This window comes from Zootoca vivipara, chromosome 4, assembly GCF_963506605.1.
Source record: "Zootoca vivipara chromosome 4, rZooViv1.1, whole genome shotgun sequence".
Lineage (NCBI taxonomy): Eukaryota > Metazoa > Chordata > Lepidosauria > Squamata > Lacertidae > Zootoca > Zootoca vivipara.
In genome coordinates this window covers 76,308,856-76,336,845 of record NC_083279.1, presented here as the reverse complement: position 1 = coordinate 76,336,845, position 27,990 = coordinate 76,308,856, and the positions used below count along the sequence as shown (strand labels likewise).

Genomic DNA, 27,990 nt, shown 5'->3' with positions numbered 1-27,990 from the left:
ATTTGGCAATTGCTCCAGTAGTAATGCCAAAAAAAAGGGCTAACCACACTATAGAATATAAGCAATAGGTAAAATGTGTTTTATATGTAAAATACCATCCAAGAAGAGGAAAAAGTAAAGAAAGTTTCTGTTAGTTAGAAACCATTATTCACTAAATCTTTCTCTTTTAACACTAAAGGCCGGAAATAACATGATACTTCCGGAATCCTGCGAAACCCAACCACAACAAGTATTAAGGAAGCAGTATTTTGGCTGAACAACTTAGAACATTTTGGAGTTTCTAAGCAATATTAGGGTGGCCTTGCTTGATCCAAGATTCTTCACAGTGGTGTGATTTTCCACATGCATCCACTTAGCATGTTGAAACATTGTACTGTTACAGCTGCTGAGATTTCTTACTACGTACATCAAACCAGCTTTACTTATCCTTTCCTGGAACTGAGTTTCACTAGAATTCTTGAGATCATACAACAGTTTTGTTACTGTATCCCTGTGTCTTATCCCATTGCAACACAATTCACCATTGTATATACAGTGTTTTGAATACGATAACGCCTGGGGCCCATTCAAGGCAATCAGATTCTTTTATGGAGCTCTTCTGGTACACAGCCAGCGTTCCTAAGCAGACATTTGTAAATATGTTTTTGGCACCTTTTATTCTTCGGAAGGTTCATCACTTCACTGCTTATTTAAATCGGTCTCATGTTCTGTGATCAAAAGTGTGGTTCACATTGCTGTCTGTGAGGCAGAAAATTCACCTAAAAACTCCAGGAGCTGCTACTGAGTTACTCACTTGAGATCTGCATGTGCAATGCTGAGTTTCAGGTTGCTGTTTTTAACTCTGCTCTTCAATTGATCAGTATCTCCTTCTTCCAGCCTTAGCAATGCCTCTCTTCAAAGGCATCCCCATGACACATTATGGTTGTCTAGAGAATATGTTAACAGTTCATTGACAAGTTGTGCAAGTGGAGCTGAGGCTGGCACAGCTGTTCCAGTGGTGAAAGATTCTTCATGCCATAGAAGCTACTTGACAATTTATGGAGGGTAAGACTATCCAATCCATGGCTACTACTAATAATCGCTATGTATTATGCTCAAGTCCCATTTGTGGGCTTCCCATAGGCATCTCATTGGCCACTTTAGGAACAGAATCCTGGACTGGACAGGCCTTTGGTCTGACCCATTCGATAATGAATGAAGAAGAGGAAGAGGAGGAGGAGGAGGAGTTTGGATTTGATATCCCGCTTTATCACTACCTGAAGGAGTCTCAAAGCAGCTAACATTCTCCTTTCCCTTCCTCCCCCACAACAAACACCCTGTGAGGTGAGTGGGTCTGAGAGACTTCAAAGAAGTGTGACTAGCCCAAGGTCACCCAGCAGCTGCATGTGGAGGAGCGGAGACGTGAACCTGGTTCCCCAGATTACGAGTCTACCGCTCTTAACCACTACACCACACTGGCTCTTAATCTCAGGTTCGTCGGTTTGAGCACCATGTTGGGCAAAAGATTCCTGCACTACAGGGAGTCGGAATAGATGGTCCTCGTGGCCCCTTCCAACTCTACAATTTTGATTCAGGTTCTCTTCTTGTGTTCTTAAATTCCAGCTCTGTATCTGTTGAAGTAGCTTAACAATTTTGATATCCTCCCCTTGAGGCCTCTGCAAACACAGCTTGCATTCCATCCAAGTATGTGAAGGCAGAAATCATGTTGCTGGGGGCGTGTCTTGGCTGAAGTCCTATTGAAAGCTCCGTGCTATTATGAAAGATTTAACACACTGTTGTTTTGATCATAAGAAACAAAAATGTTGAGCCTTTTCTAGGAATCAAGGTGTCTTGGACTGTATTGTGTGCCAAATCTCGAACTGTTGGGAGAGTACCAAAGAAATGTTGGTTTCGTAAGGGCCCAGCCAACCATGCTCTCTACTTCAGAAAACCCTCTGGAGACTGAAGGCACCTGTAGTCCTCTGTTTTTCTCTGCATCTGCACTTTGTTTCACACAAACCACTGCTCGCCTGCTCCCAAATCAACCTCCAGTTTTCCAGGAATATGGTTCCCATGTCAGTAACTTGTCTTGCTACAAAAACGCGTATGGCGGGTAAGTGCTCTGTTGTAGCATACATTCACGGGAGTTGGAGCAGGCTCTTCCTTTCTGGGACTAAATTTCATGTCTGAAAGAATAAAATGATATGCTCCAATGAATCACCCATCTATGATCCACTTCTCTGTTCTCTGCTCTTCTGCATTGAATGTTGAAGGGTGCCGGAAGATAGGGAAACCCACCGGTCACAATGGGTTACTTTGTCATGGCCCCAGACAAGGACTCCTCAGAGGCAGAGTCCTCTGGATACTGCAGCTCTGAAGAGAGATGGATTCACTCCCTGGTCCACCCCAGCTTTCCTTGATGTCATAGTTTCGTTGTTGAGCTCAGTAGAGTGAGAGACCAGCCAACTAGAAGAGTCTCTGAGACTGCTTGGAGGCAGACAGCATCCAAAATCGGGTCAAGACCTAGGGTTGGGTGAATATCACTCCATGAGGTCAGATGGTCCAGGGGTCAGGGAATCCGATGAGCATGGGGTCCCGGGTCAAGACAAGCAGCAAGAAGCAAGGAAACACCAGGAACTTCTTGCATTGTTGCCAGCATTTTGCTGCTGCTGGAGGCTCTGCTTAAGAAGGCTGAAGCCAGCTGGTTCTCAGCACTGCCTTCTCCTCTGTATCCCTGAAGGCTGATCAGCTGCAGATGGAGCCACTCCACCTTCTTCCCCTTCAGGCTGCTGTTCAGCAGGCGAAGGTGACTCCTGGCCCATGACACGAGCTCTGAGGAGTCACCTTTGCCACTGGAATCTGGTGGCTGATCCACAGACTCCTCAGGATCATGAGAACCATGTAGAAGGTTCCCTAGAAGTGGAAACACAATTACCCCCAAAGAAGTCAATGGCTGCAGCAGAAGACCCCGGCTCTTCAAGTAGCTGGGAGGCAGCACTGAGTGGGTGGACAGCTGACAAGGCCACCTCTTGTCATTTTAGTTCTCTAAAGCCTTTTTCTATTGGGCCATTTTGGCCCGACAAGCTTGTAGAGTCGGAGAGAGGCATCACTTCTGGGATAGGCCAAAGATCTCCATTGGTGTTGTATGTCTCTAGGACTGTCAAAATCAAATGTAAGAGGTAGTTTTATGACCAAAAAACTACGGGGTGTGGGAAGGCAAAGAAATAATGGGAAGTGAGCCAGATGAAGTAGGTACTTTCTTAAGCAGCAACAGTTGTTGAGCTGCCCTGTCTTCTTGTACTACAATAAAAAGGTTGTGGCTTTTCTTAAATATAACCAAATGGAGCCTGCTTGGCAGAACTGTTGAAGTAGATTCAAAGTTCCATCATACTTAAGTGCCTGATTATGTAAGTCCTCAGTGCCCACTTTGTTCCCATGGTAAAGGAAACAGAGCAAATGAAGAAATACATGAAGAAATGCCTTTGTCGGGCTCTAACAGGCCTTGGTGTGGACACTAATTAGCCTCAGTTCCGAATGCATATATATCAGGCAATCCTATTTACCGAAAACTGAATGTTTTATTTTAAACCACATAGATCTTTGTGAAATGCTGATGGTGCTGCTGTACTAAATGACTGTGGAAAAACAAATAAGCATCACTGTATTCAGGATCCTTAGCAGGATACAGTCAATCAACTACATTGCACATTTAAAAGTGCCTGACAAAACAAGAGATAAGCTTACAATTATTTAATATTTCAGCTTCCGCCTGAGCTATTAAGATTTCAAAAGTGGTACCAGGAGCCAAGGTGATAATTGCCCAAGAAGCTCTGAGCTTTAGAATACAAAATTGCTTATTGGAACCCATTGTTTTTGTTCTTTCTTTTTTAATTAAAATTTCTATTAGATTTTCATAACTTTAACTAATATTTCAAACTTCAAACCTGTTATACATTTCTCTTTTAATTTGGCTTTGCACCTTCCCTTCCATGCTGTTTCTATACCCATCCCTGCACATTTCACCTCTATTTCATATTCCTCTATTACATCACACATTTAATCTAATATATATTCCTCTTTTTCTTATATTGTCATTTATTTCTGTTGCTCCAATTTCAAACCCTGCCCGCAATTTCATTTGGTTATGATATTTTATCTGTTGACATCTTTAAGCATAGTTTTTAAGGTTTTTACATTTTGTATATCAAGACTCTATCTTTTTAATATGGAATTAGCTACTGTGAGAGCCCTTTGGGTCAGTGGAATTTTTTTTTAAAGGATATAATAAATAGTAATGTTTTAGATCGTATACATGGAGTGATGGGCCACTAGCAAAAAGGGCAGTAGGCAGAATAATTTAACCACAAAGCTGAAATTCTTGTTTGCTTTCTGTTTCGTTTTTACTATTCATGGAAAAGCTGGTGTGTGAAGAGAAAACCACTGGGATACATTAAAACTCCTTGCTAATGTTCTCGGCGCTGTGTTCTGGGAAGGGAATGACATTCTGCAATAATTGAATCATGCAGAGCTCTATGCAGCAGATACCCTTAGGTGATTATGTTCAGAACAGAAGCTCTCAGAATGTCATTTAGCAAATGAAAATAGAGCTGGATACCAGTAATAAACCAGTGCCCCCAAGCTATAGATTTTCTAGGGTAATTTAATTGAAGCGCACAAATAGTTTGTGCTTTCTGCCTATGAGAGGGGGCAGCACTGATGCACAAATGATTGATTCTGAGGTCCAGCCAACAAAATGGGATTTACATTTTACCAGAAAATTATGCACTGATCCAATTTGCTTACTATCTCCAAGTCAAGTCAGTACATCTGTCTGTCTAGGATGGATCCCCAAGGGTAAACTTACTTATTGGCTACATCCAGGGCTCTTTTTTCCTGCTGGACCACAGTTCCAGCACCTCTCCAGTGGGTGCCATTGCAGGCCAGCTTCTTGGCAGTGATAATGCTGCCTGTTTACAAAAACCACAGCCTCCGATCGACAGCAGCAACAGCAATGGGGCATTGGGGGGGGGGGACGACACTCCAGCTGCCTTATTATGTAGAGAAGCAACGGTCAAGGCTTGCCCCTCTGAGGGTGCCTGTGTAGCACAGGCCAGGCTGATGCCTGGGCACATGCTCAGAGGCTGGAAGATGCAGGTGGCAGTGGCCGGATGCTGCTGCCAGGGTTGTGTGCAACACAGAGATCTGTGCTGCACAGCGGTCCCCGCCAAGTATCACTGCTTGGAAGGCTTCGTGCGGTGAGTCGCCCCCAAAGAAACGAGGGTATAAAACAGCAGGATTTCAAGTTGCAGCCCAGAAAAGCATGTGCCTATCTTGCTCTCTGTTAATGAGCGGGGAAAACAATCTGACTCTCCCTGTAAGATGGTGTAGCCCGGCATCTTGTCACATGGTTTTGGTTCCAAGATGCTGGTGGCACCTGGATTGGCGACTGAGGCAGTGAGTTCCAGCCCTTTCCCCCTAGTATATCAGTATAAACTCCAAGGCAATTTGGTGCAGGAATTACCCCCCCACCCGCCGCCAGACTTAGCTTCATGAAGCAAAAAAGAAAGTGCATGGTGAGGTTAAACTCTAAAACTCAGGAGGAAAAGACCTCTGAAAAATCAGACCAAATGTCTTTTTTCTTCTGGCACTTTTCCCCTAGAGAGATCATAGGTGCAGTGTCCACATGTTGCATAGGTCTTGGAGCTGTTGGGTCAGGATTCTCAAATGGCCACGTTCTGACCAAAAGCAGTTCTCGTGCAACTGCATTTTTGATTTATTTTTAAATAGAGAGAATAGGACAATAGAGAGGGGGAAGGACACAATAGTCCTATCACTCCTATATGGCATGGAATCCAAACTTGACCATGCCACATGTCAACACTGGTCTTGCCATAATTAATGCTAGCTAGATTTCTGGTTCAGTGAGTTTCGAAGGCAGGTTTCCCAAACCCTTGGTAACTTTCACGGTGACTGTAGTCAAGGGAGGTGGAAATTTGTACTGGAAAGGCCACAGCAAAGGCAAAGCAGCGCATAATTCCACAAGCCAACTCTGATTTTTTAAAGAGCTGGGCTGCATTTTCTCTGCACCGGCCTAGTGAATACTCAATTAGATTTTTCAAGGCAGGTGGGATTTTAATCTGGGTCACTATTCACTGGATTTTGCTCCTTAGAGATTTGAGGTCCCACACGTGTCTTTCAGAAATGACATCATTTGAGAATGCAAATAGTTGTTCCCAAACGTAAGTAAAAACGCTTTGTTTTTCTAACTTGACTATATAAATGCTTATAAGTGCTATTTCTGTGAATACATTAAGGGAGAACGAAATCCTGAAGTGTAGAATGTATCAGATTTAAATGATAAAACTGTGTTCCAATATAAAACTATATATACCTAGGTTGCTGGGGCTGCACTAAAATAATCCAAATGTATTTCATGAAAATGAAAGTTCAAATTGCATTATCGTTTCTATCGGTAGGCTTATGGCTTTTGTGATTCTTTTTGTATGTGCTAATGATAACATGAACATATTGCGATTAAGCAAAGGCTTAGACATCTCATACCATCGAAATGGCATTTATAGCATGTTTATCTTCCTAGGAAATGGAAATTACAATCACAAAATCAGTGTTGTTTTTCGCTGCTGGGAGAAACAGATAAGGTAAGAGCTCAAACGGAGGTGGGGGGAATCAGGCTTCAAGAGATGCTGGGTGAAATTGCATTTTGACATGGCTGGAAGCAGTTTTAGTCTGCTCAATATGGCGCAGCATGACCTAGTTCACCCCAGTTTTTTCTCTAGTTTGCCTTGCTACCATGATCACAATCTAATCTCAGTCTCTTTGTTACTTAACGCACATGACCCAAGGATGACCCATCCCCAAAATTTGGCATATCTGGGACCAAGTTTGACCTTGTTTTCTTTAAACTGAGTAAGCCTCTTGGCCGCCTGCAGCATCTGGTGATCTTCCTAATTCACATGACCACTTTTTCATAATAAAATGCAAAGGCTACCAGGACTTCTCTTGCATAACCATAAAAGCACCATTGTCAGCCACAACAAGCGTCATTGCCAATTATTTGACTTGAAGGGTCAGCATGATATTTTATCGCTGTTACATCAAAAAACCAGCCATGGTGGGTGTAAACTCAACAGGATTGGGGGCTGCTTTTGCAAAAGAGAATAGCCAATGCCAAGCACACTTTTTAAAATGGCTGCTTAATGCAATGTTTGCGGTCCTAAACCCAAGACTTAAGCCTGCACGCCATTGCATCATTTTTTCATTTATAACTTTTAAAAACTGCTGTTCATCCTTGTGGATTCTAGGGAAGCATACGAAGGACAATGGCCAACTTAGTCATACTGAAATACAGTGATATGAAAATAAAAATAAAGATCACATTCCAGAGTAATTTAATGTCTGTCTTGGCACTGAGTAAGGATTCCCCCTGGATCAGATGCAACTGATAAATTCAGAAATCAACCAAAAGACTCACACCACCAGATTTCCAGTTTATCGTACTGGAGAGAACAACTCAAAGAAAAACACAGCAAAGAAAGAAAAGTGACAGTCAAGTTCCAAATCACTTTAGCAGGATGCTGCCAGGGGAAAGTGATGCAGATTGCATATATAGGGATTTTCACCGCTGCGCTTCATTAGGTTGCTACCCATCTGCTCCAGATTCTCTTGATGTAGTTGAAGTCCTCTTATTGTCTTAGTTGTTCAGAGTGTGCCACTTCTGATGTACTCACCACATACAGCACACACGTCTACAACACATTTTATTGTGCATTCTAGTTCTATCCGTGTATTCTGTTCTGTTCTATTCTGTCACGGGTCCATTGTAGGGGGTTGGAGTAGATGACACTTGGGGTCCCCTCCAACTCTACAATTATATGGTTCTATATCAAGCAATGCTTCAGATCAAGTTAAGTGAGAACACCTCTCACATGTGTTTTTACCCATTCTTGTTTTTCACAAGCCTTTGTTTGGAAATCATAATGGGCCCAGGCTCTCCAGCTGGTTAGAAAATTGAAAGCAAAACAGATTCCTCGCCATTACTAAATAATTTTATTAAGCTCCTGACCTGTGATCTGCCCGTGATCTGCATTTCATTTGTTTTAAACTCCTTATTATGAAGAATGAGCTGTACTATATATTCATGAGCTCTCTCATCCTTCTGTGGAACGTAACAAATCAACCGCCCTCTCTCCAACTGCGTTGTCAGCTGAGGCTCATGCAAAAGTCAGGTCTGGGACAGAATGCTGGAACAGAGTTCCACTGCTGCTCTGCTGAGACTCCTGATAGCATGGAGGTACTAACTGATGGCTGATTAGGATAGGTAAGAAGGTCAGATGGACTGTGAGAAAGATATTGGATTGGAGATTTTCCATTGAAAGCATTTGATAATATCACTTGGAGAAAATCGGTCACCAGTCAAGGTTTAGAAGTGAAGGAGGTGCTATAGAAGTGGATATGGGATCTAGTTTTGGCTTTTTAAATACAGTGGTACCTCGGTTGTTGAACGTAATCTGTTCCAGAAGACCATTCGACTTCTGAAACATTTGACAATTGAGGCGCAATGTGGGCGGTCAGCAAATTCCATTGAGAAAATGGAGAAACGTGCCTCGGAAGCCGTTCGACTTCCAAGGCACGTTCAAAAATGGAAGCATTCACTTCTGGGTTTTCGGCATTCAGGTTCCGAATCGTTCAGCTTTCAAGAAGCTCGAAAACCGAGGTTCCACTGTATATATTTGGAGATATAAAGCTATACAGGTCGAGGTTGTGTTTGAACTAAAAAAACTACATTATATGTTTGTTTTTAACGCAACTCCTTTTGCTTTTTTCTGCCTACAACCTATAATAACAACAATAACAACAACAATAATAATTTTTTATTTATACCCCGCCCATCTGGCTAGGTTCCCCCAGCCACTCTGGGTGGCTTCCAACAAAACATTAAAATACAGAAATCATATTTCCATAAAATCTCTTGTTTATTTTGCTACTGTCAGGCTTCTTTTTTGTGGTGATAGATGGTGCTGAGCTAATGAACTTTATTATTATTATTATTATTATTATTATTATTATTATTATTATTATTAAATTTATCTCCTGCCCTTCATTATAAAATCACAGGGCGGATCATAAAAGTGATCCATAAAAATACTCACAACCAAAAAAATCCATAGACATATTATAACACCTTTCAGTTCCAACATTACACATAGACTGGTGTTGTAAACACAAAAGGTCTGGTGGAGAAGAAATGTTTCCCATGGACTTTGTAATACTGAAAGAAAGAGGAAAAATTGGCTCTCACAGGCCAGACCTGCTATCCAGAGGAGCTGGTTGAACTTGGGGCAAATGACATATCAGGGTGCAAAACAAGAATAGTGTAATTGCTCGTACCAGGGATGGGAACTTATGGCCTTCCAGATGTTTGTGGCTTCAACACCCATGGACAAGGATGGTGAGAACTGTAGTCCAACAACATCTGGCAGGAGCACCAGTTCCTCACCTCTGACACACAGTAACTTATGGTCTGTCCTTCTCAATTTCTGTACTTATACCCCTGACAGTACGAGGAATAAGTAGCATAGTGCCAGGACAGGAACAATCAAGAGTTGCCATCAAAGCTGCTTCCCGTGTCCCCGATGAGCTATCTGCATGACACACCCTTCTCTGGTGAAGCCCTTCCCTTTACAAAACAGAATCACTCCCCGATCTATACACCGGGGGGGGGGCGTTACGTGCAGTTGGCCACAGGAGCATTGACATTTATAACATTCGTACTGCTGCAGCAGAAAAACCTCTGGTGGTGTTATGAAGCTAAAAAGCAAAGCTTAAGAACTCAGTTGTTGGTTAGAAGATGCCTGACCAGGAGTCGTATCCCGAGATGAAGCTTACTTACTTCAGTCTTTGATTTGTTTACAAGTGAGTTAAAAGTGAGATTGTTTATTTATTACATTTATATCCCACCTTTTGCCCAAGGAGTTGAAGGTGGCCTACATAGTTCTCTTTCCCCATTTATCCTCACAACCACCATTTGAGGTAGGTTAGGCTAAGAGAGAGTGTATGACTGATGGGCCCAAGGTCACCCAGTGGGCTTCAAGGCTGAGAGGGGGTTTGAACAGTGTCCTCCCAGGTTCCAGTCCAGTGCTCTAACCCAGGCATCCCCAAACTGCGGCCCTCCAGATGTTTTGGCCTACAGCTCCCATGATCCCTAGCTAAGAGGACCAGTGGTCAGGGATGATGGGAATTGTAGTCCAAAACATCTGGAGGGTCGAAGTTTGGGGATGCCTGCTCTAACTGCTACACCACATTGGCTCTTTAAAGTCCTTGAACCAAGAGCTCTCGCTTGATGTCATTATGATTTTGTTGCCTTTTTTCATCCCACCCCAACAAGATTATCTTGACCCTCCTCACTGCATCGTGTGAACCGAGATAGTGCTCAACATTTGCCCATGAGAATCCAGTTCAGAAAAGATCATTCACAGTGCACAGGTTTGGAAAACCTCGTCATTCATTACTGATCCTAATGAGAAAATCCTGCTAACCCTAGAATCATCCACAATATAGTCTGAAAACTCTCGGTGTAGAAAAGCAGTAAACTGGCAAAGGGAGATTTGCTATTTTGAAGACCAGCTATTGAAGTCTTTAGGGAAATTCTCCAAAAGCAGCTCCTACACTAGGCAACTTGTTAACTAGCCTTCTGGGAACATTACTCACAACTTTTTGTGAGTTCATTACAGGTGCTTTTTCGGTTTTTGCACGTACCACAAGTGCAAGGGGGGGGGAGAGATTTAGTTTAGCACACATTACATCACCACTTAAGCATCTAACAGGAAACTAATATCATTATAACTATATTTTACATTTTCCAGTGAATGTTTAAAACAGCTGAGCTACATATGAACTGAAAGTTGATGTCAGCACACAACAGCTGTTTAATATTAACCAGTACGTATATAGTGGCAAATGACTTTGTTTTCTGAAGATAATTCAAACTTGTTAAAAATTTCCAGCTGCTTTGTAGGCACTCAGAAATAACCTTTTCAGCATAGCAGTGTTTGTTGACTTATTTTAAAAGGTTTGTTCTCACTTATTCAATAGAGGTCTTTTAAAAATAAAAATAATCCTGTGCTTTGGAAGGCAGCTGTGAATGACAGGTTTCACTGGACTACAATTCCAGTGACAATATTTATGTTTGGAATATTTTGCTGCAATATAATAAATAGGTACAAGGAATCATAGAATCATAGAGTTGGAAGAGACCACAAGGGCCATCCAGTCCAACCCCCTGCCAAGCAGGAACATAACATGGATTCATCTAATTTCAGAATAGTTCATACTCATGACTAAATGAACCTATTTTGCCACTAACATTCTAACACATATTTAAGAAAACTAGAATACTTGGGTGCATCCCACTTCCTTGTACCACCTACCAGTGTTCGAAATTAGCCAGGTGCCAGGCGCATTTTGCACCTGGCTTTCAACCACTTGTGATTAAGTGAAGATGCCTGGGTGACAGGATGGCGCCTGACATCTCCACCATCTGGTTCTCATTGGTTCTGGACTGTTTTCACACACTAATACCACATCCTGTAGAATTCTATCAGTTATCTTTTATCTGCACAACCAATGAAGTTCAGGAAGCACAATGCTTTTCTGTGCAGCCTGAGCAGTCACCGTTAAGAAAAAGAGGTCGAAATAGGGCATTATACATGTAGACTGTGCCTGGATAAAGTGACTTTTCTTCTTAACCTAGCTCATGGTTGTCATCTGAACTAGCCAGATATTTAGCTGAGAATCAATCACAGTCAGTGAATCATTTGAAAAATAGGACTTTAGAGCAATGTTGGCCAAATATGGCAACTAGACATTTCATTCTGGCAACTGCAACTTTGGTTTAAGAAGCCATTTGGCGCCTAGTTTATATATCTGAGTTTCTAACACTGCCACCTACCTGGTGAAAAGTCCAAGGGACATCTAGAAGGGTTCAATTTAAAGTGAAATAAGGAGAGAGAGGCAGCATATCGACCACAGAGTATGGCTATCAATTGAACGGAACTCAACATGAACATTTTTGTCAATTTGCAGCCACCTCCTAACACAGCTCCAGTAACTATTCACAATCTTCAGGACTCATTCAGAAATGGAAGCAAGGAACTCTTGATTTGTACCTACAAAATGAGGTCAATAGAAATCCACAGACATAACTGCCACATCTTGGCTACACATCTGCATTAGGACAGTTTTTGAAAATTCCAAAGTACTTTATGGAAGAGCTGGCTTCCAGTTTTATTCAGTGATATTTCTGTTCACTCACTAGGATAAATAACTCAGCCGCTTATGTCAGGAAGTAGAATGCTGCCTTGTTATTATTATCCCTGGAAAAGGAAGATCATTTCGTACACACACATTTTAAAAGCAGGATAATTTTCTACTATAGCACTTCAATGTCTGTAATAATTCATTTCTTCCCTCAGAGGATAACACCGATGACCTGAGCATCAAACTATTAAACAATCTGATATAAAAAAGACTTTCAGCAAATAACTCTGCCATTATTGGACTGTGAGCTGAGCTCATAATACTCAATTCAGCTAAAAAACCCAAAACCACATGCACACAAGATGACTGGGAGCACAAATATCTAAAAATGGTCGCATACAAAAGGGGTTTAAAATGTCACAGGAAATTTCTTTGCTTCAGAATAGGGAGTCTTATGAATACTTCATTATTTCTTAAACAGATGGGACACTGTGCATTGCATGAGCAGCAAAGGGGGCTTGATTCTTCCCTCTTTCTCCATTCACTTGGTGTGTGGAATTTTATTACTGAGTGAAGTCGGGCCAAGTTCATCACTTGGATGATGAAGCCTTTACTTGGCCAACAATCTAGAAGCCCTTCTCAGTTGCAGAGCATCCCCCTTGCATGAATTCCTGGTTCAATTCCTGACATCTCCAATCAGGGTTAGTAAAAGACTCCTGCCTCAAGTTCTGTTTTCAGTGTGAACTATTTTGGTGGGAAGAGGTGAGGTATGGCTCTAGAATCCCATGTGGCCGTTGGCCCTTGACCTAACTTCATGTGGATGATGGCAAAGAGGGGGGGGGGGAACTGAAGGAAAGGTGGTAGTAGAAAAGGAGAGAGAAAATGGGATGGGCTGAAATAGAGAATGGGGGCATCACTCACTTCTGGCTCCAACGCAATGAATGCCCTTTTGACTCTGGGTCCACTGGGTGTGCAGCCAACAACAGATTATATTTGAAGCAATGTGCCTCTCAACAGGAAGAAAAAGGTCGCCCCTGATGTAGACAATATTGATTTAGATGGAACAGGTATCTGGCTTGGAATATGGTGCCATTCTATACAGGGATAACCAAAATATCCAGTAGTGATCTCATCCCACAGTAGCTCGGCTACCTATATCATCCTTTTTAGTGGCAAAAAAGGATCTTCCCTCATATCAGGTGTAAATGTGTGAAAGAATGAATTGCAAGTGATAATTTGTATGGTTTTACCCCCTGATCGATGCTAAATTTAAGAAGTGCTCGAATGACTTTCATTCTACAAACCATTTCTTTCACGGTCTGTATTGTGTAGCCTTCCTAGTTGCCTGCATTTCAAATAAAGTCCAAGGAAGACATTATGAGGTAATTTCTTCCCCGAGCCTTTTCATATACTGTACCGTAACCAACATGCTTAAGTATGATTAATGCATGAAGGGGTTAATACCATGGAATAAACTGTCCTGCTAGGCTTAGCTATATCCACTTCCCTTACCTTGGGAAGAAATAGGTAATCAGGCCTGTTGTTCTCTCCCAGATTACCTGATGAACTCAATTTCTCACAAGCCACTCTTGTGTTACTATACCAATAATTTAGGAACTTTCACCACTTTGCAACTAAACCATGTTTTACTGCCTGTGCAACTTTTTCCGAATGCTATATGGAAAAGCAAATGAATCTGACCTTTGAAGAGTTTGTAAGTGAACCAATTTTAACTTACCAAACATGTGGTCTTTTTCCTATGCTAGGGGAAGAAGTTTTGGAACTCACACACATGTTAACAGTCTGGCAGTTTATATTTCCATCCTTTACTTTGCTGCATATTTCGTGTTTTTTAATCCCTGTTGGGGTTCTCTCACCAAAGAACACTTAACCCCAAACTTGAATCTTTGCATCTAGGAAATCTGTAACAAATGCTACCAACGACGGTTGCTGTCTTCAATTAAATGCACACAGTCTAATTCAGGGGTCGGCAAACTAAGGCCCGCAGGCCAGATCAGGCCCACGGACTGTCCATGGATTGGTGTGGGGGTTCTGTTTGTTCGGGCTGCACCATTTTTTTTGTGCCATTCCATTTCCCACCCCCCTCACACACACTGTGTGGCACCTCCTCCCTCCCTCCTGGCTTTTCCCCACCCTGCCTAGAGGAGGAAAAGGGCTGGGCTGAGCGCCATTTTAAGCAGTCCCTCTCTGGAGCCAGCCCGTTCGCGCCGCTCATCTTCCCTCCGCCGCCGCCCTGGTGCTCCTGTGGGCCAGAGAGCGAAGCGGACGAGCTCGCTCTGCCTACCCATGAGAAGCAGCCGCTGGGGCTGGGGAGGAGGACTACTTACCCCCCTCGCCTCTTCTTCTAGCTCTCCGCCCCCGGTGCCGCTTCTCCAGCACAAGGTCTGAGGGACAGTGCACCGGCCCGCGACCAAACATTTTTGCCAACCCCTGGTCTAATAGCACTTGATGCTGCAAGCCTATACACATGTATCTAGGAGTATGTCCCTTCCCAAGTGGAACTCACTTCTAGCTAACTTAAGATTGCACTGCACGTTTGTAGATTTTCCATAACCACAACCAGGGCTTTTTTCCCCAGCCGGAACTCACCAGAACTCAGTTTCTGGCACCTCTCAGGTGGGCGCCATTTCCATTCTAAGAGGAGAATGAGGCAGGTGTTCATGGCGAGTTCTGGCTCTTTCTAGAAAAATAGCACTAGCCACAACCAACAGTCTCACCACTCTCCCATGCTAGCTTTGAAATTTAGGCTTCTTTTGACATATGACCCAGCCTATCATGGCAGCAGACCGTTAGCCTATATATATGTCTCCTATCAACCATGGAAAATGTTGGTCACCTCTGAAACAGTATGAATGCTTTTCCTCAGATGTTTTTGAAGCTATTCATGACCTCAGGGCAGGTTTCATAAGCAAAAGCTCAAAACCAGACAGTTGTTTCTCACCTGTTGCCAAGCTCTGACTTTTCAATTTTCTTCAATTACCTTCTAGACGTCTTTTCAGGAAGTGAAAACAAAAGTCTTTGAAGTTGCAAATGAGTAGTTGCTGAATGGCTACTAGTAAATGTAATTCTTAACCTCTCCCTCCTCCCAAATACTCTATAAAAAGCAGCCTGCTTCTGAATAAACATGGTTCCCTTTGAGCTTGGGATGGGGCTTCCATACACTAAGGTGTAAACACTACTTGTTTATCCTTAGGGATGAAGTTCTAACCGCACAACATCCTACATACTACATACTACAGAAAGGCACAGGGCGAACTGTCCTATTCCAGACTGAAGGGTTCTACTTACCCAGATGACAAAGACAATTGTAGTGAAATTGCACTGTGTGTCATACCACAGCTACCTTCCCCAACCTGGTGCCCTCCAGATGTTTTGAACTACAGCACCCATCATCCCTGACCATTGGCCGTGCTAGTTGGATAATGCTAAAAAATTAATTCAAATTTTTAACAATATGAAACTGTAATCAGTCCACTGATATCAGTAAAATCTGCTCTTCGTGTGGATAAAGAATCGCTTGCAAATTGTAACTACCTATATACAGTAGTTCAAAATGTCATTCTGTACTTTCTCCAGAATTGAAATAGCCCAATTCTGTAAACAGATCCCAACTGAAAAGTTATCGCACACATTTGAACTGAGTCATGCACATTCTTTTCAAGTGTGTGATAATGCTTATCCCTGGAGTCACACTCCTTTTTCTCTTGAGTAAATTCAAAACAATGTTGGTGGAAAGTAATCCGGGGGGGGGGGGGATAACAATAGGAATATTGCAAATCCTGTATTAAGCCATCTTTCTGTGCTCTTGACTCATTGCATTCTGTTGTAAATATGTCTTAGCTGTGATAAATGCTTGTGTCTTTCAGAAGCAATGTCCAAAAGCAACAAAGGGAGAGGTGACTACTGAATTAATCCTTTCTGTCTGCTGCTGCAGAGCAAGCTACGTATACCAGGAGGCTGAAAACTGCCCCTTAAAAATCCATCTTACGCCAAAAAGTCTTTGTTCATTCCAGTGGAGCCTATTTCCAAGCAGGAGTGCTTAGGACAGAGATGAGTGGTCCCCTCCAGTCGTTGTTGGACTCCAACTCCCATCAGCCCTAGATAATATATAGTCAGGGATGATTGGAGTTGTCATCCAGCAACATCTAGAGACCCACAAGTTCTCCCTCGCTGGATTTAAGATCCCCAGCCCAATCCTGCAATGCTATAACACACACTGCCCATAATGCAGTAGGAATCTAATTTCTAATGAAATATGCATAGAATTTGGATGTTTAAAAAGTTAACTAAAAATTACAGGGTGGAAGATCAAACCCCTTGAGGCGCATTGAGATGATTCGGAAACACTAAAAGGAGAGGCTCAAGCCAAATGTATGTCAAATGGAATGCATGGCTAAGCAGCGGCGTGTTACAAAAAGGTCTTCTGTTTAAAAGAGAACCAGAGACTCGCACCAATAAAGAGAATGGAAACGAACATAAAATCTGTTGAATAACATCTCCAAGAAAGGAAGCTTAGAAGGAATTTGCAATTCAAAGTAGAACTGCAGTAACAACTACCGGTAGCTAAAGAAGTACGAAAGACCTAGGTCCTCTTCAGACCTTACTTGCATCATGAGAACAAACCTGGTAATAGTCGTTGGGTGGTGTGACTAGGCCTGTCCCCAAAGCCACATAAGTTAGGGCATAACTTATAAATTAGAATATCTGGACAGGATTTCAGATAGGTTCATGTACCAGCCCTACCTGGAGATGCTGGGGAATGAACCTGATATCTCCTGTGTGCAAAGCAGATGTTCTACCATTAAAACCACTCAGAAGAGGATGGCCTTCATGCATACAGGCACTGGTCTTTCTTATTATGAAGAGTACATTTATTACCTATACTTATAGCCCACTCTTCACTGAATGGTCCCATGGTCCAATTGCAACAGTCCAATCTGGAATTTGTCAGGACATGAATCACTTGGCCAAGCTATTGGTCTCTCAGTGGAAATATCATGGTATATAAAATTAGAAAGCAAAGCATGATATGGTGGCTCAATCAAAATTTGGGGGCATTTTTCACCAAGTACAAACCCTACACATGTGTGCCAACACAGGAAGAGTAGCATATCAGCCACTTCCATAAATACTGCATGAAATAGCAAAAAGAGGTTACTTGTTGTCTACTACTACTACTACTACTACTACTACTTCTCAACCAGCAAAAATATTTTTAGGAATTGCAGAAACGCTGACACCACAAGATTTGTCCCAGTAGCCCCGTCCTTGGAACAATTTTGTGCCAGTTCTTTAAAGTGCAAAGAAGGCATATATTCCAAAAAAGTAAGAAGGGGGTACTAATTATAATTTGTCTGCATAATAAAAAGAATTGTTCCAACAGCGATGGTTACCATTTGCAGTGTGTGAATTGAACTATTCATTCCTTAGAGCCAACAGCACTACACAGATCTGAATGATACAGTGAGTCACAGTCTATTTCTATAAACTCTAAAAAGTCATCATAATTTTCTGACTCACCCAATATGAATTTTTGACAGCCACCACCTTATTTACTTTTGAGGGAACATGAGCAATCATTAATGAATCCCCACCAGCCTTGCACACACTGTTTGAACAAATACTCCAGGTCACTCATATTACAAACTTGTTCAGGACGTGCAAACCCCACCAATATATAAAAAACAACAGAATGACTCAGGAGGAAGGGAGGGCTATAATCAATGAAATATTGTTGTCAATGGTAAAAAGGATTGCCTTTAATATTAGGTGCTCTCCATGGTAAAGGAAGAGTTGTCAAAGCAAACCTAGTTATTTAAAATCAGGATAGTTTTATGATATTTTTAGCCTGGGATTTTATTTCACTATTGCTTAATGCTAAATGTTTAACTGAAAAAGTCAAATTACCCATATTATGAAAACTGTATGTTAACTAGCTAAGTGTGTACTAGTGGAATGAGTGGGAGGGGGGCCAGGGAGGGAACACCCCAGTGCCACACCTGATAAGGAGTTCCTAGGGCAGAGGCAATTCCCTCTATCCCTTGATAAAGTCCTTATGGGCTTTGCCAAGACAACCTCTTCTGTACCTTTGCCCTACAGCAGCTGCTGCAACTGACACGAACTGTCTAGGCACATTGCTGCCTCTTCCTAGATGGGACTCATTCTATGGCTGCGACTTTTTCTCGTGCCCAGAGATCAGATCCCAAGCTAGCACATGATGTTGGAATCTTTAGCTTCGGAGAGAGATGCACAGATATTGATAGCTATGGGATTCCCCGAGCTGCCACAGCCGACCTAATTTTTACACACTAGTGGGTGAATGACCCCTTCGGATCGAGAAGACAAACCATACTGGGAAGGGCTGTGTGACCAACAGACAGAAAGCATTAAAATCTATCTGTATTTGCTTTTTCCTCTTTTTTCTTCAGGCCGGGACATGTGAAGAATGTTTCCTCATTTTAACTGTGAATTTGCTAACTTTGTGATTGTTTTCCCCCAAAACTTTATAAAAAAACAAATCCTATGAGTAATCAGATGTGAACTCAGAAATACTTTGCAACATCAGAGTTCCACAAACTATTTCCCCTTTTCACTTCCCAATAAATGTTTAAGGCAGGGCTTCCCAAACTCTAATCTGTGGACCACCAGTGGTCTCCAAGCTTTATTCAGGTGATCCACAGTGTGCCTGTGAAGAAGAGCAGAATCAGCAGTTGCTCCATCATTCTCTGAACCTGGTGGTTCATGCAAAAGTTGAACAGGATGGACACAACCCCCACATCCATCGCATTAAATATTCATATTGAATTATCTTTTATTTGCTAATCTTGTTTCCGATACTGTTTTTTTCTCACGTAAAATTCAACACGTAAGAAATAAAAGAAGCAATGAAAATACAACTACAGTAAAAATATACGGCATCTAGCGCAGCATATTACAATTGTCACAACAGACATGAAAATCATTAAGTCTGCTAAGACCATCAGCAATTTTCAAGCGAGGTGTGTCTGGGAACCACTGGTTAAAGTACCGTAAATTTGCATAAACTAGAAACAGCTATTCTTCCAAGAGCTACTAGTGGCTGTGTCTCAGCTAAAGGTTGAACTATACATTAAACAATGCCTGGGGGCTGCTACCTGAACAGCATCCCCCACATTGATTTCTCCGCCCGGCAATAACTTGCACCCCTTCACTAAATTGTCAACTGCTTGTAGGATAAGGGATTGGTAAATGGTGAACATGTTGGTGTTTTGAGAAAGGGTGAGAGATATTACATGAAGTGGGGGAAGGCGAACACATTTGACCCAGGAATTTCATTTGGGTGTCAGTCTTCTGTGGTATGAAGGGACCCAGGTGGCGCTGTGGTTAAACCACTGAGCCTAGGGCTTGCTGATCAGAAGGTCGGCGGTTCGAATCCCTGTGACGGGGTGAGCTCCCGTTGCTTGGTCCCAGCTCCTGCCAACCTAGCAGTTCGAAAGCACGTCAAAATGCAAGTAGATAAATAGGAACCGCTACAGCGGGAAGGTAAACGGCGTTTCCATGTGCTGCTCTGGTTTGCCAGAAGCGGCTTTGTCATGCTGGCCACATGACCTGGAAGCTATACGCCGGCTCCCTCGGCCAATAATGCGAGATGAGCGCGCAACCCCAGAGTCGGTCACGACTGGACCTAATGGTCAGGGGTCCCTTTACCTTTACCTTCTGTGATATAATATGTAGTTCTACCGTAAGTATTCTGTTCTTCAGGACCAATATGGCAGGCTCTTACATTTATGTCAAATTCCTCAAAATAATGAATCAGTCTCTCAAACACACAGATAGAACCAAGCAGAGGTTCAGTGGAGAAAACTCATTACAGAGATCTTTGCTTTTATGAGGTGCCTCTTGTAAGAACGTGAAAGCAAATCATAGGCTTGGATAGCTCAGTCATAACCTTACTTTTTTCTTTGATCTACTAGCTCCCAAAGCCTAGAACAGCCCAGCAATTGTATGTCTTTCTTTTAACTTAGATATATTAAGAGTTGCTTGAAAAACTGTTGACTTAACTTGAGGAGGTTTGCTATTTCAAAATATGAGAACCCTTGAATTAAAGAACATGCTTAGCGCTTTGCTGAATTAAAGCCACAGCAAATACACTGTGACTTCCTCTTTACGTCAAGAGTTTCGTGATAAAATACTCCTTTTGCATTGCTATGTTAAGAACTGCTGGATAAAATTTACTTTCAATGCAATTGCCCTGCGGCTCTGGAATGACCTTCTTGAAGGACACCATAAACTGTCTCTCTCCCCAATGACATTCCAGAGGGTACAAAACTAAGTTGTTCTCCAAAGAACTTGGCCATGAACTATAGTTTTTCTTGGTAGGCTGTGGAATGTTCTGTGGATATTCTTTGAAAATGAAGTGCTGTTGATTGGTGGGTTGGCTGTAGAGACTGAGTGACACCCCAGATGTGCAATGGAGGCTTCCTGGCTCCTCCCCCTGAGTGCAATGTTTTTTTTCAATAGCTGCTTCTGCAAAATGGGGTAGCACAAGGGGGACACAGAGGAATGAGGAAATCTGAAGAATTTGGTGAGGCTACCATACGCAGGCAAAAGCGTCTTTCCACTCATGAAATTATGTCTTTGGATACAAGCCATTCTGCTTTGGGTTTGTATGTAATTTTGAAATCTTGTTTGTTTGTTTTTTATGTAAACTGCTTTGACCTTACGAAATGGGTTAGATAAATGCCACAACTACACAAATAATTAAAAGGGTCAGCATAGTGCTTCAAAGAGCTTCAGCAAGATGCAAGTGGAGTCGTGTGTTGACAGTGTGCTTGAACCTCAACATTACTTGACATTCAGCACTATCTTAAAATATCCGTGGATGCTAACAAAAATTAAAATTATGGAAGCTTATTGGGGGGGGGAGTTTCCTGCCACCTCCACTACTCTGCAGCTTCTTGCACCCCATTGGGAAAAAAGGTCAATAGCAGGCATAGGTACACTCAGCCCTCCAGATGTTTTTGGCCTACAACTCCCATCATCCCCAGCTAACAGGACCAGTGGTCAGGGATGATGGGAATTGTAGTCCCAAAACATCTGGAGGGCCGAGTTTGCCTATGCCTGGTCAATAGCTTCCTGAGCAATGTAGGACACTGCTGGGGGATAGAAGAAGCACCTCAAATTTCCACTTAGGATCCTAAGTTATGTTGCCTTTAAGAAGTTAATGGAAGAAAAAAATTATGTCCCTCTTCTCTGCCCAGCAGCCCCCTAACCCTTCAAAAAAACCTTTGTAAGCAGTGCAGGTGTATGAAAGGTGATAGTGGGATAAGGAGCTTTCCTTTCATGCTCTTCTATAAGTTAATTCTTTTTTAAAAAATTTTGAATATAGGAATAAGCAATTACAGTTCTCCCTGCCCCAATAACCATCATTGTTAAAGGTATTAAACATAAAAAGTGCAGACAGTCCCTTTCCTCTTATAGGGGCTAAAACTAGCCATGCATAAGGGCCATAAATGCAATTTCAGCTATATTCTCAAGAAACAAGATTGGGAAATATTTCTGCTGAAGCCCTGGAGAGCGGTCAATAGTTAAGGTACATTACTGGGCTGGGCAACCCATATATATGGCAGTACCTCATGTCTTGTGGATCTGTTAAGGTGAATGTCTGAAATTACCTTAGGCAAATATAAACATGGTAAATGGGAACAATGCCAATTTTGAGGGGGGTATATTCAAAACATCATAGATACACCAGTGAAAGCTGACAGCCACCAATTCTTGTGCATGCATTGTGATATACCCTCTTGTATCTTCACAAATATCAAACCATCTACTTTACACAGAAGCAGATAAGAGCAGCAGAAGCCCAGAGGAAATATAGGTTTGAGGCACACATGCTAGAAAAGATTCTGTGCGATTATTTAGGCTGAAAATTACACCTGAGTCCCTCTAACAATCTCAAAGGGAATGTTTAGGCAAGGGTGTCAGAGACTGACATTGCTGGGCATATACCAAAGCCCACACTGCAGCAGCAACCCCAGAACAGATTTAGAGGAAGCACAGGGAGAGGGGAGGAATGTGCAATAAGAAATACTTGCACTAACGGAACTATTTCTCTGGACACTGCCCAATAGATTTTTGAAGGTTAGGAACAAAGCTCTGCTTTTTCAGCATTTCATTCTGGGCATTCATAAACACAGCTTCCAAAATTATAGGAAGATGCTTAAAAAGAATTCTAAGGCATAGGCCTCGTATATTCCCTGAAGTTTTACAAACCTTTTTTCCCCAGCACACGTCATCACCTGGAAATGTGTATTTAATTAAATACTGTGTGCTTTTTGTTTTAAACAAACCCAAAGGGAAAATTTTGCTCTTTTTCTTTCAATCAAGATTGTGCACAAGGTAATACGGCATGACATAATATCCTTCCTGAAATCGGAGCCACGGCTAGGACCAGTATCCTCCAAACATCACCGGTTCCTGAAACCATATTGCAAACAACAGAGTTTGCCTAATTGCCAAGGGAATAATCTCATTCATCAAATGCTTGTTGTTGAAATATGCATTGTTCCTTTATAAATGTGATAGGATTTCCATCAACATATCCTTTACCCACAGCTCAACAGTAACCAAGCAGAGATAATAATTTAAGCCAGCAGCCCTGTGATCCTGGATACGGGAGTAAACACCAGTGAACTCAGTGGTACTTACTTCCAAGTACCGTATATTCTGGCATATAAGACAACTGGGCGTATAAGACGATCCCCCAACTTTTCCAATTAAAATTTAGAGTTTGGGATATACTCGCCGTGTAAGAAATACCACCTGGCGTATAAGACGACCCCCAACTTTTGAGAAGATTTTCCTGGGTTAAAAAGTAGTCTTATATGCAGGAATATACAGTAAATATGAAGCAGGTATAAGTGGTGAAAGCACTTATCTAGGAAAGCAGAAATCCACATATTAAACTCTGGCACTATATATTCTCATGACCGGAACTCTGATATTGCTATTCAGCTCAGCTGGCTCCCTCGATGCAATGCAGGTGCTATGAGTGAACTAAAATGAGCCATCGTTCCCTTAAGGAGCATTGTTTTCCCCAGTTTCCTAAATATAAGTTGGAAGTCCATAGCACTTGGTAGTATTCTCTTTGTTGATCTTCTACGTAACTTTTTGACATAGTGATAGGCGCAGCAGCAATGCCGGCCGCGGCAGGAGGAGGAGGAAAAAAATAAGACATCCCTTGAAAATAAGCCATAGTGTGTTTTTTTGAGGAAAAAATAAATATAAGACGTGTCTTATAATATGAGAAACACGGTAAGCATCACTTCAATTAAAAGCACATACAGATGAACCAAAACTATACATTGGGGGGAGTGATCCTGCATCCGTTCAGCCCTCATATTTTACACAGGGAGGAGGAAGAAACGGATATGCCCAAGGAGACTGTTTGCGTAGGCCTATAAACTTTCTCAAAATGAATATCCTACGTGATATCTGCTTGTGAACCCTTTGAGGACAAGGACCTATCTATTTCTGTTACTCACTCTACATTATAGAAGTGGGGTAGGGTGGGCATAAATTAAAAATTCAATGAACATAAATTTTAAAGACAAACACTAGTGGTTACTCCATAGCCTTATGGGAAACATTTGGTCATACATGGCTTACGTCTCTCCGCAAGTACGTACAGCACAAGAGCACTTAAATAATGTTTAATAGCAGACAGCAGATTTATAGTACAATCGGTATATTGTATCGACTGAGATCTAGCAGAATCCTACATGGAAAAACCTGGTCCAAGGAGCTAAGAAGGTGAATGGAGCATGTATGGAATGTGGAAGTTTATGATTAAGTGGCTGGGCAGCTAAGTCCTTTTTCACACTACCTGCATGGCTGCACGCTTGCAAATGGATAACTACAGTGCAGCTAAATACTGTCATTCGGGTTATTTATTTCTTTTCCTTATTTAAATGTCAGTACTGTAGTAATGCTGAGTAAACAGCACAATCAGAGCTATTGACCAAACGACTTTAAGGTGAAGAAAACTGACCGGAAGGCATTCTTTCAGCAAGGAGTTATAGTTAAGAGCCTAAGGCAGCCCAAGTGACTCACCTTGTTGAATTTTAGTCAGGAGCTGATGGCGCGCTAGGATCCTACTTATCCTGTACGGAGAAGAGCGTCTTGCAGCCTGATCAAAACGCAAGCACATCTCTTGGCCTTCTGTTGACACGGCATTCACACAGTAGCAGCCTGAAGTGCCGGGCACCTGCCTCAACATCTCTGCCCTCACGTTTTTTTTAAAAGGAAAACAACAACTCTTAAATCCCAGATCTCAACTGGAGCACTGAGAGAAGAGAGGGCAAGAAGTTGGAAAGCACAAGCGTTTTTTTTAAAAGAGAGAGAAAGAGAAAAAGGAGGAGTGCCAAAAGCTACAATTCAGGATTCCAGCTTCCCTCACATGATCGGAAAGGGCCAATCAGTCAAAGGAAAGAATGTGAAAGTACACAGCGTGCCTCGCAGAGGAAAGTGAAGGCTATTCAAGCATTCGCAGCCCCACATAAACACTGGAAGCGAAGAGCCTTGGAGCTGACTAAGCAATGATGATGATAGGAAAGTTTAAAGAAAGGAGAGAGAGAGAGAGAGAGAGAGAGAGAGAGAGAGAGAGAGAGAGAGAGAGAGAGAGAGAGAGAGAGAGAGAGAGAGATTGAGATTTCATGTTGCAACCATCTGAAGCGCGCAGGAGCCCAGATTTTTTTCTCTGCCTCACAGACTCAGGTCTAAGATGCCCTCTTCTCTATGCTGAGGATACAAGAACTTCCTTCCTTGACACTGGAGTTTGTTTTAAACTGTGGGATACAGAGTTCTGGAACTTTTTCTTAAAACTATGGAGAAGCAGAGTAAAGGAAACTCTTTAGCGGCACAAGTAGGAGGGGGAGGAAAAAGTGAAGCTGAGCAATCCCTTAAAGCATTCTAACAGGATAGATTCATATCACTGCTCTTTTCTAACAAAGGGTGAGGGTGATTCTTCCCCCCCCCCCCATCACTCCTGCAATGACTCATGCGGGGCTTTGTCTTACAAGAAAGATGCTTCTGGTTACTATGAGTACAAAAGCCCTCGAGAATTTGGTCTTGTCATCCAATTGAATCTAAATAGTCCAGGAAGCCTTTGCACATCAGAATCCTTTAAAAAAATATTCAGTAATGAAATGAAACCACTGGAAAGAGTTATCTAGCATCCCAACAATATGTACTCATATTGCCAATTTTGGGTTTGTCCACTGTCTTTTCAAGCTAAGCCAGGAGGATCTATTTATTGAGCATTTATCCTGATATGCTTGCAGAACACTTACATGGAGGTTAATTTATAGCCGGCTTTAATCGTTCTGATTTGCTTGCACATTTCCCCATTAACGATTTCTTCATTTCATACTTCTCAGTGCATTTTTCCCATCGCTTTTTCCCATTGCTTTCCTTATCGCCAAAAGGGTGCTTCTTTTTAAAGGAGGTTTTAGTGCACTAAGGTGCAAAACACTTGATCCACTTTAATTTTGCAAACCTAAATTTCCCAATGTGTGCTTGAATCCCTCCCACAAAATACTGACAGCCTGATATAGCACCCTTTAACCTAACATGCATTTGAGGGCCCATTTCTTAATTTTTAAAAATCATATATTTATATGGTGGTAGTGTTGCTGTTGGGATGCATCTTAAATCAGGCTGAGACTTCAGACTGGATCTCAGGTCACCAGTCAAAGCCCATTGGACTAAACAATCATCCATTTAGTTTTACAAAGCACAATGTTTACTTTATTCTGCAGAGGAGACTGATGTGATATTTTCATTTGAGAAATTTTCAGTGTGTGGCTATTCTTTAAAAAGCAATATATACACACAGGAAAATAGGAAACTCAGCCAGGCCATTGGTCCATTTAGCTCAGTACTGTCTATGCTGACTAGCAGCTTCTCTTTAGGATTTCTGACAGGGTTGTCTCACAGCCCCAATAATAAGAAGAAGAAGAAGAAGAAGAAGAAGAAGAAGAAGAAGAAGAAGAAGAAGAAGAAGAAGAAGAAGAAGAAATAATTTTATTATTTATATTCCACCCATCTGGCTGGGTTTCCCCAGCCACTCTGGGTGGCTTGCAGCATAAATAAAAACATAATAAAATATCAAACATTTTAAAAATACAACATATTATACAGACTATAAATAAACCAATAAATCAACTGAAACTAATCATCATCATTCAGGTAGGTAGCCATGTTGGTCTGACACAGTCGACATATATATTTAAAAGTTGTCGAAAGCTTATACCAAGAACAAACTTAGTTGGTCTCAGCGGCAGAGCTTCATGCTCCGCCACCGGGGGCGGAGAGCAGGCGCGCTGCCCCCAGTGACGTGGCGCGCATTCTGGAGGCGGAGTGCATTGTGCGCAGTGACGTAGCATCGCATTTTGGGGCGGGGCGCACCGTGCGCAGGGGCGGGGTGGGCAACGGCGATGGCGCCCCTGGGATCGCGTTACTCAGGGCGCGCCGCCCCCACCGCCCCATCTTCCTACACCCCTGGTTGGACTCTAAGGTGCTACTGGACATTATCTATCTATCCATCCATCATCATCATTTTGCAGTTATAACCATATAAAAATAACCACCAACCCCAACCCAAGGAAAACAAAGCAGAGGAACCAAAATTAAAACCATTTAAAACATTTTAGCCTGTTGTCCCAACGCAAGTTGTTCCAGCAATGTCCCTCTGGCCTCCCAGGAGCCTCTTTTGGCTGTTCAGGGTGAGTCTGGACCTCACCCTCTAGGACAGGTGGAAATGGACCTTGCAGCAGGGATTGAGACAGGGACCTCCTGGATGCAAACAGGGCCAGCGCGTCCATTAAGGCGAACTAGGCAGCTGCCTAGGGGGCCAAAATGGAGGGTGCGCTGGCCAGCCTGCCCGCCTGCCTGGGGCCGCCTCCACTGTGCCTCTCAGCTGTTGAGTGGCTTCAGGCCGCTATCCAGAGGCGTGTGGGGGAGCACGAGCCTGGGGCTGCCTCCTCCGTGCCTCTCAACTGTTGAGCGGCTTCAGGGCGCGCAGGGAGCGCGAGCCTGGGGCCACCGCGCCACGCCTCTCAGCTGTTGAGCGGCTTCAGGCCGCTCTCCTGAAGCCGCTGAGTTCGGCGCTCCTTCCGCGACCCTGATGGCCAGGTGCCCTGGCGCCTTGCGCCACCCAGCCCGAGCCTAGGGACGGCCCTGGAGGCTCCCTCTCCGCTCGCTCGCTCGAGCCGGGCCTACCCCTCCAGGAGCTAGGGCGCCGAGATCGGGCTCCAGAGGAAGCAGGGGAAGGCCGTGCCAGAAACAGGGAAGGCCGTGCCAGAAACAGGGAATTTTTCTATTTTCTATTTTCATTTTTATTTATTTATTTTATTATATTTTTTCTAAAAAATGTCAACAACTCTGGGAAATTGGGGTGGCGGCAAGAAGGTGATCTCGCCTAGGGTGCAAAGAACCCTAGCACCGGCCCTGGATGCAAAGCAGATGATCTACTGCTGAGCTGCAGCCCTTCTCCACTTAAAGACTACGTGGAACCCACTTATAGGATATAAATTTGCCACAGAACTGTGGAGCTTCAGAATAATGACCTCTGGGAAGAGCAGAGAGAATAAACACCATGGTGCCTTCCCACTTTCTTCCCAAACCTGGGAAAGTGCTAACTAGGCTTCCTGGCCGTGGTAAGGCAGCAGGAGG

General features: G+C 42.7%; 1 protein-coding gene across 2 annotated transcripts in view; it reads right to left on the bottom strand.

Annotated features, from left to right (window-relative positions):
- STARD13 (StAR related lipid transfer domain containing 13) overlaps positions 1-27,990 on the bottom strand; it is a 134,281-nt gene that overhangs the window by 85,120 nt on the left and 21,171 nt on the right. Inside the window, exon 1 of one of the 2 annotated variants that reach the window (XM_035115923.2) lies at positions 24,370-24,871. The exons of the other annotated variant lie outside the window; for it this stretch is intronic. Within the exon in view, the coding sequence (XP_034971814.1) occupies positions 24,370-24,535 (166 nt within the window). The 5' untranslated portion in view covers positions 24,536-24,871. Of the gene's footprint in view, positions 1-24,369; positions 24,872-27,990 lie in introns of those variants that run through there. 2 annotated transcript variants of the gene reach the window in all.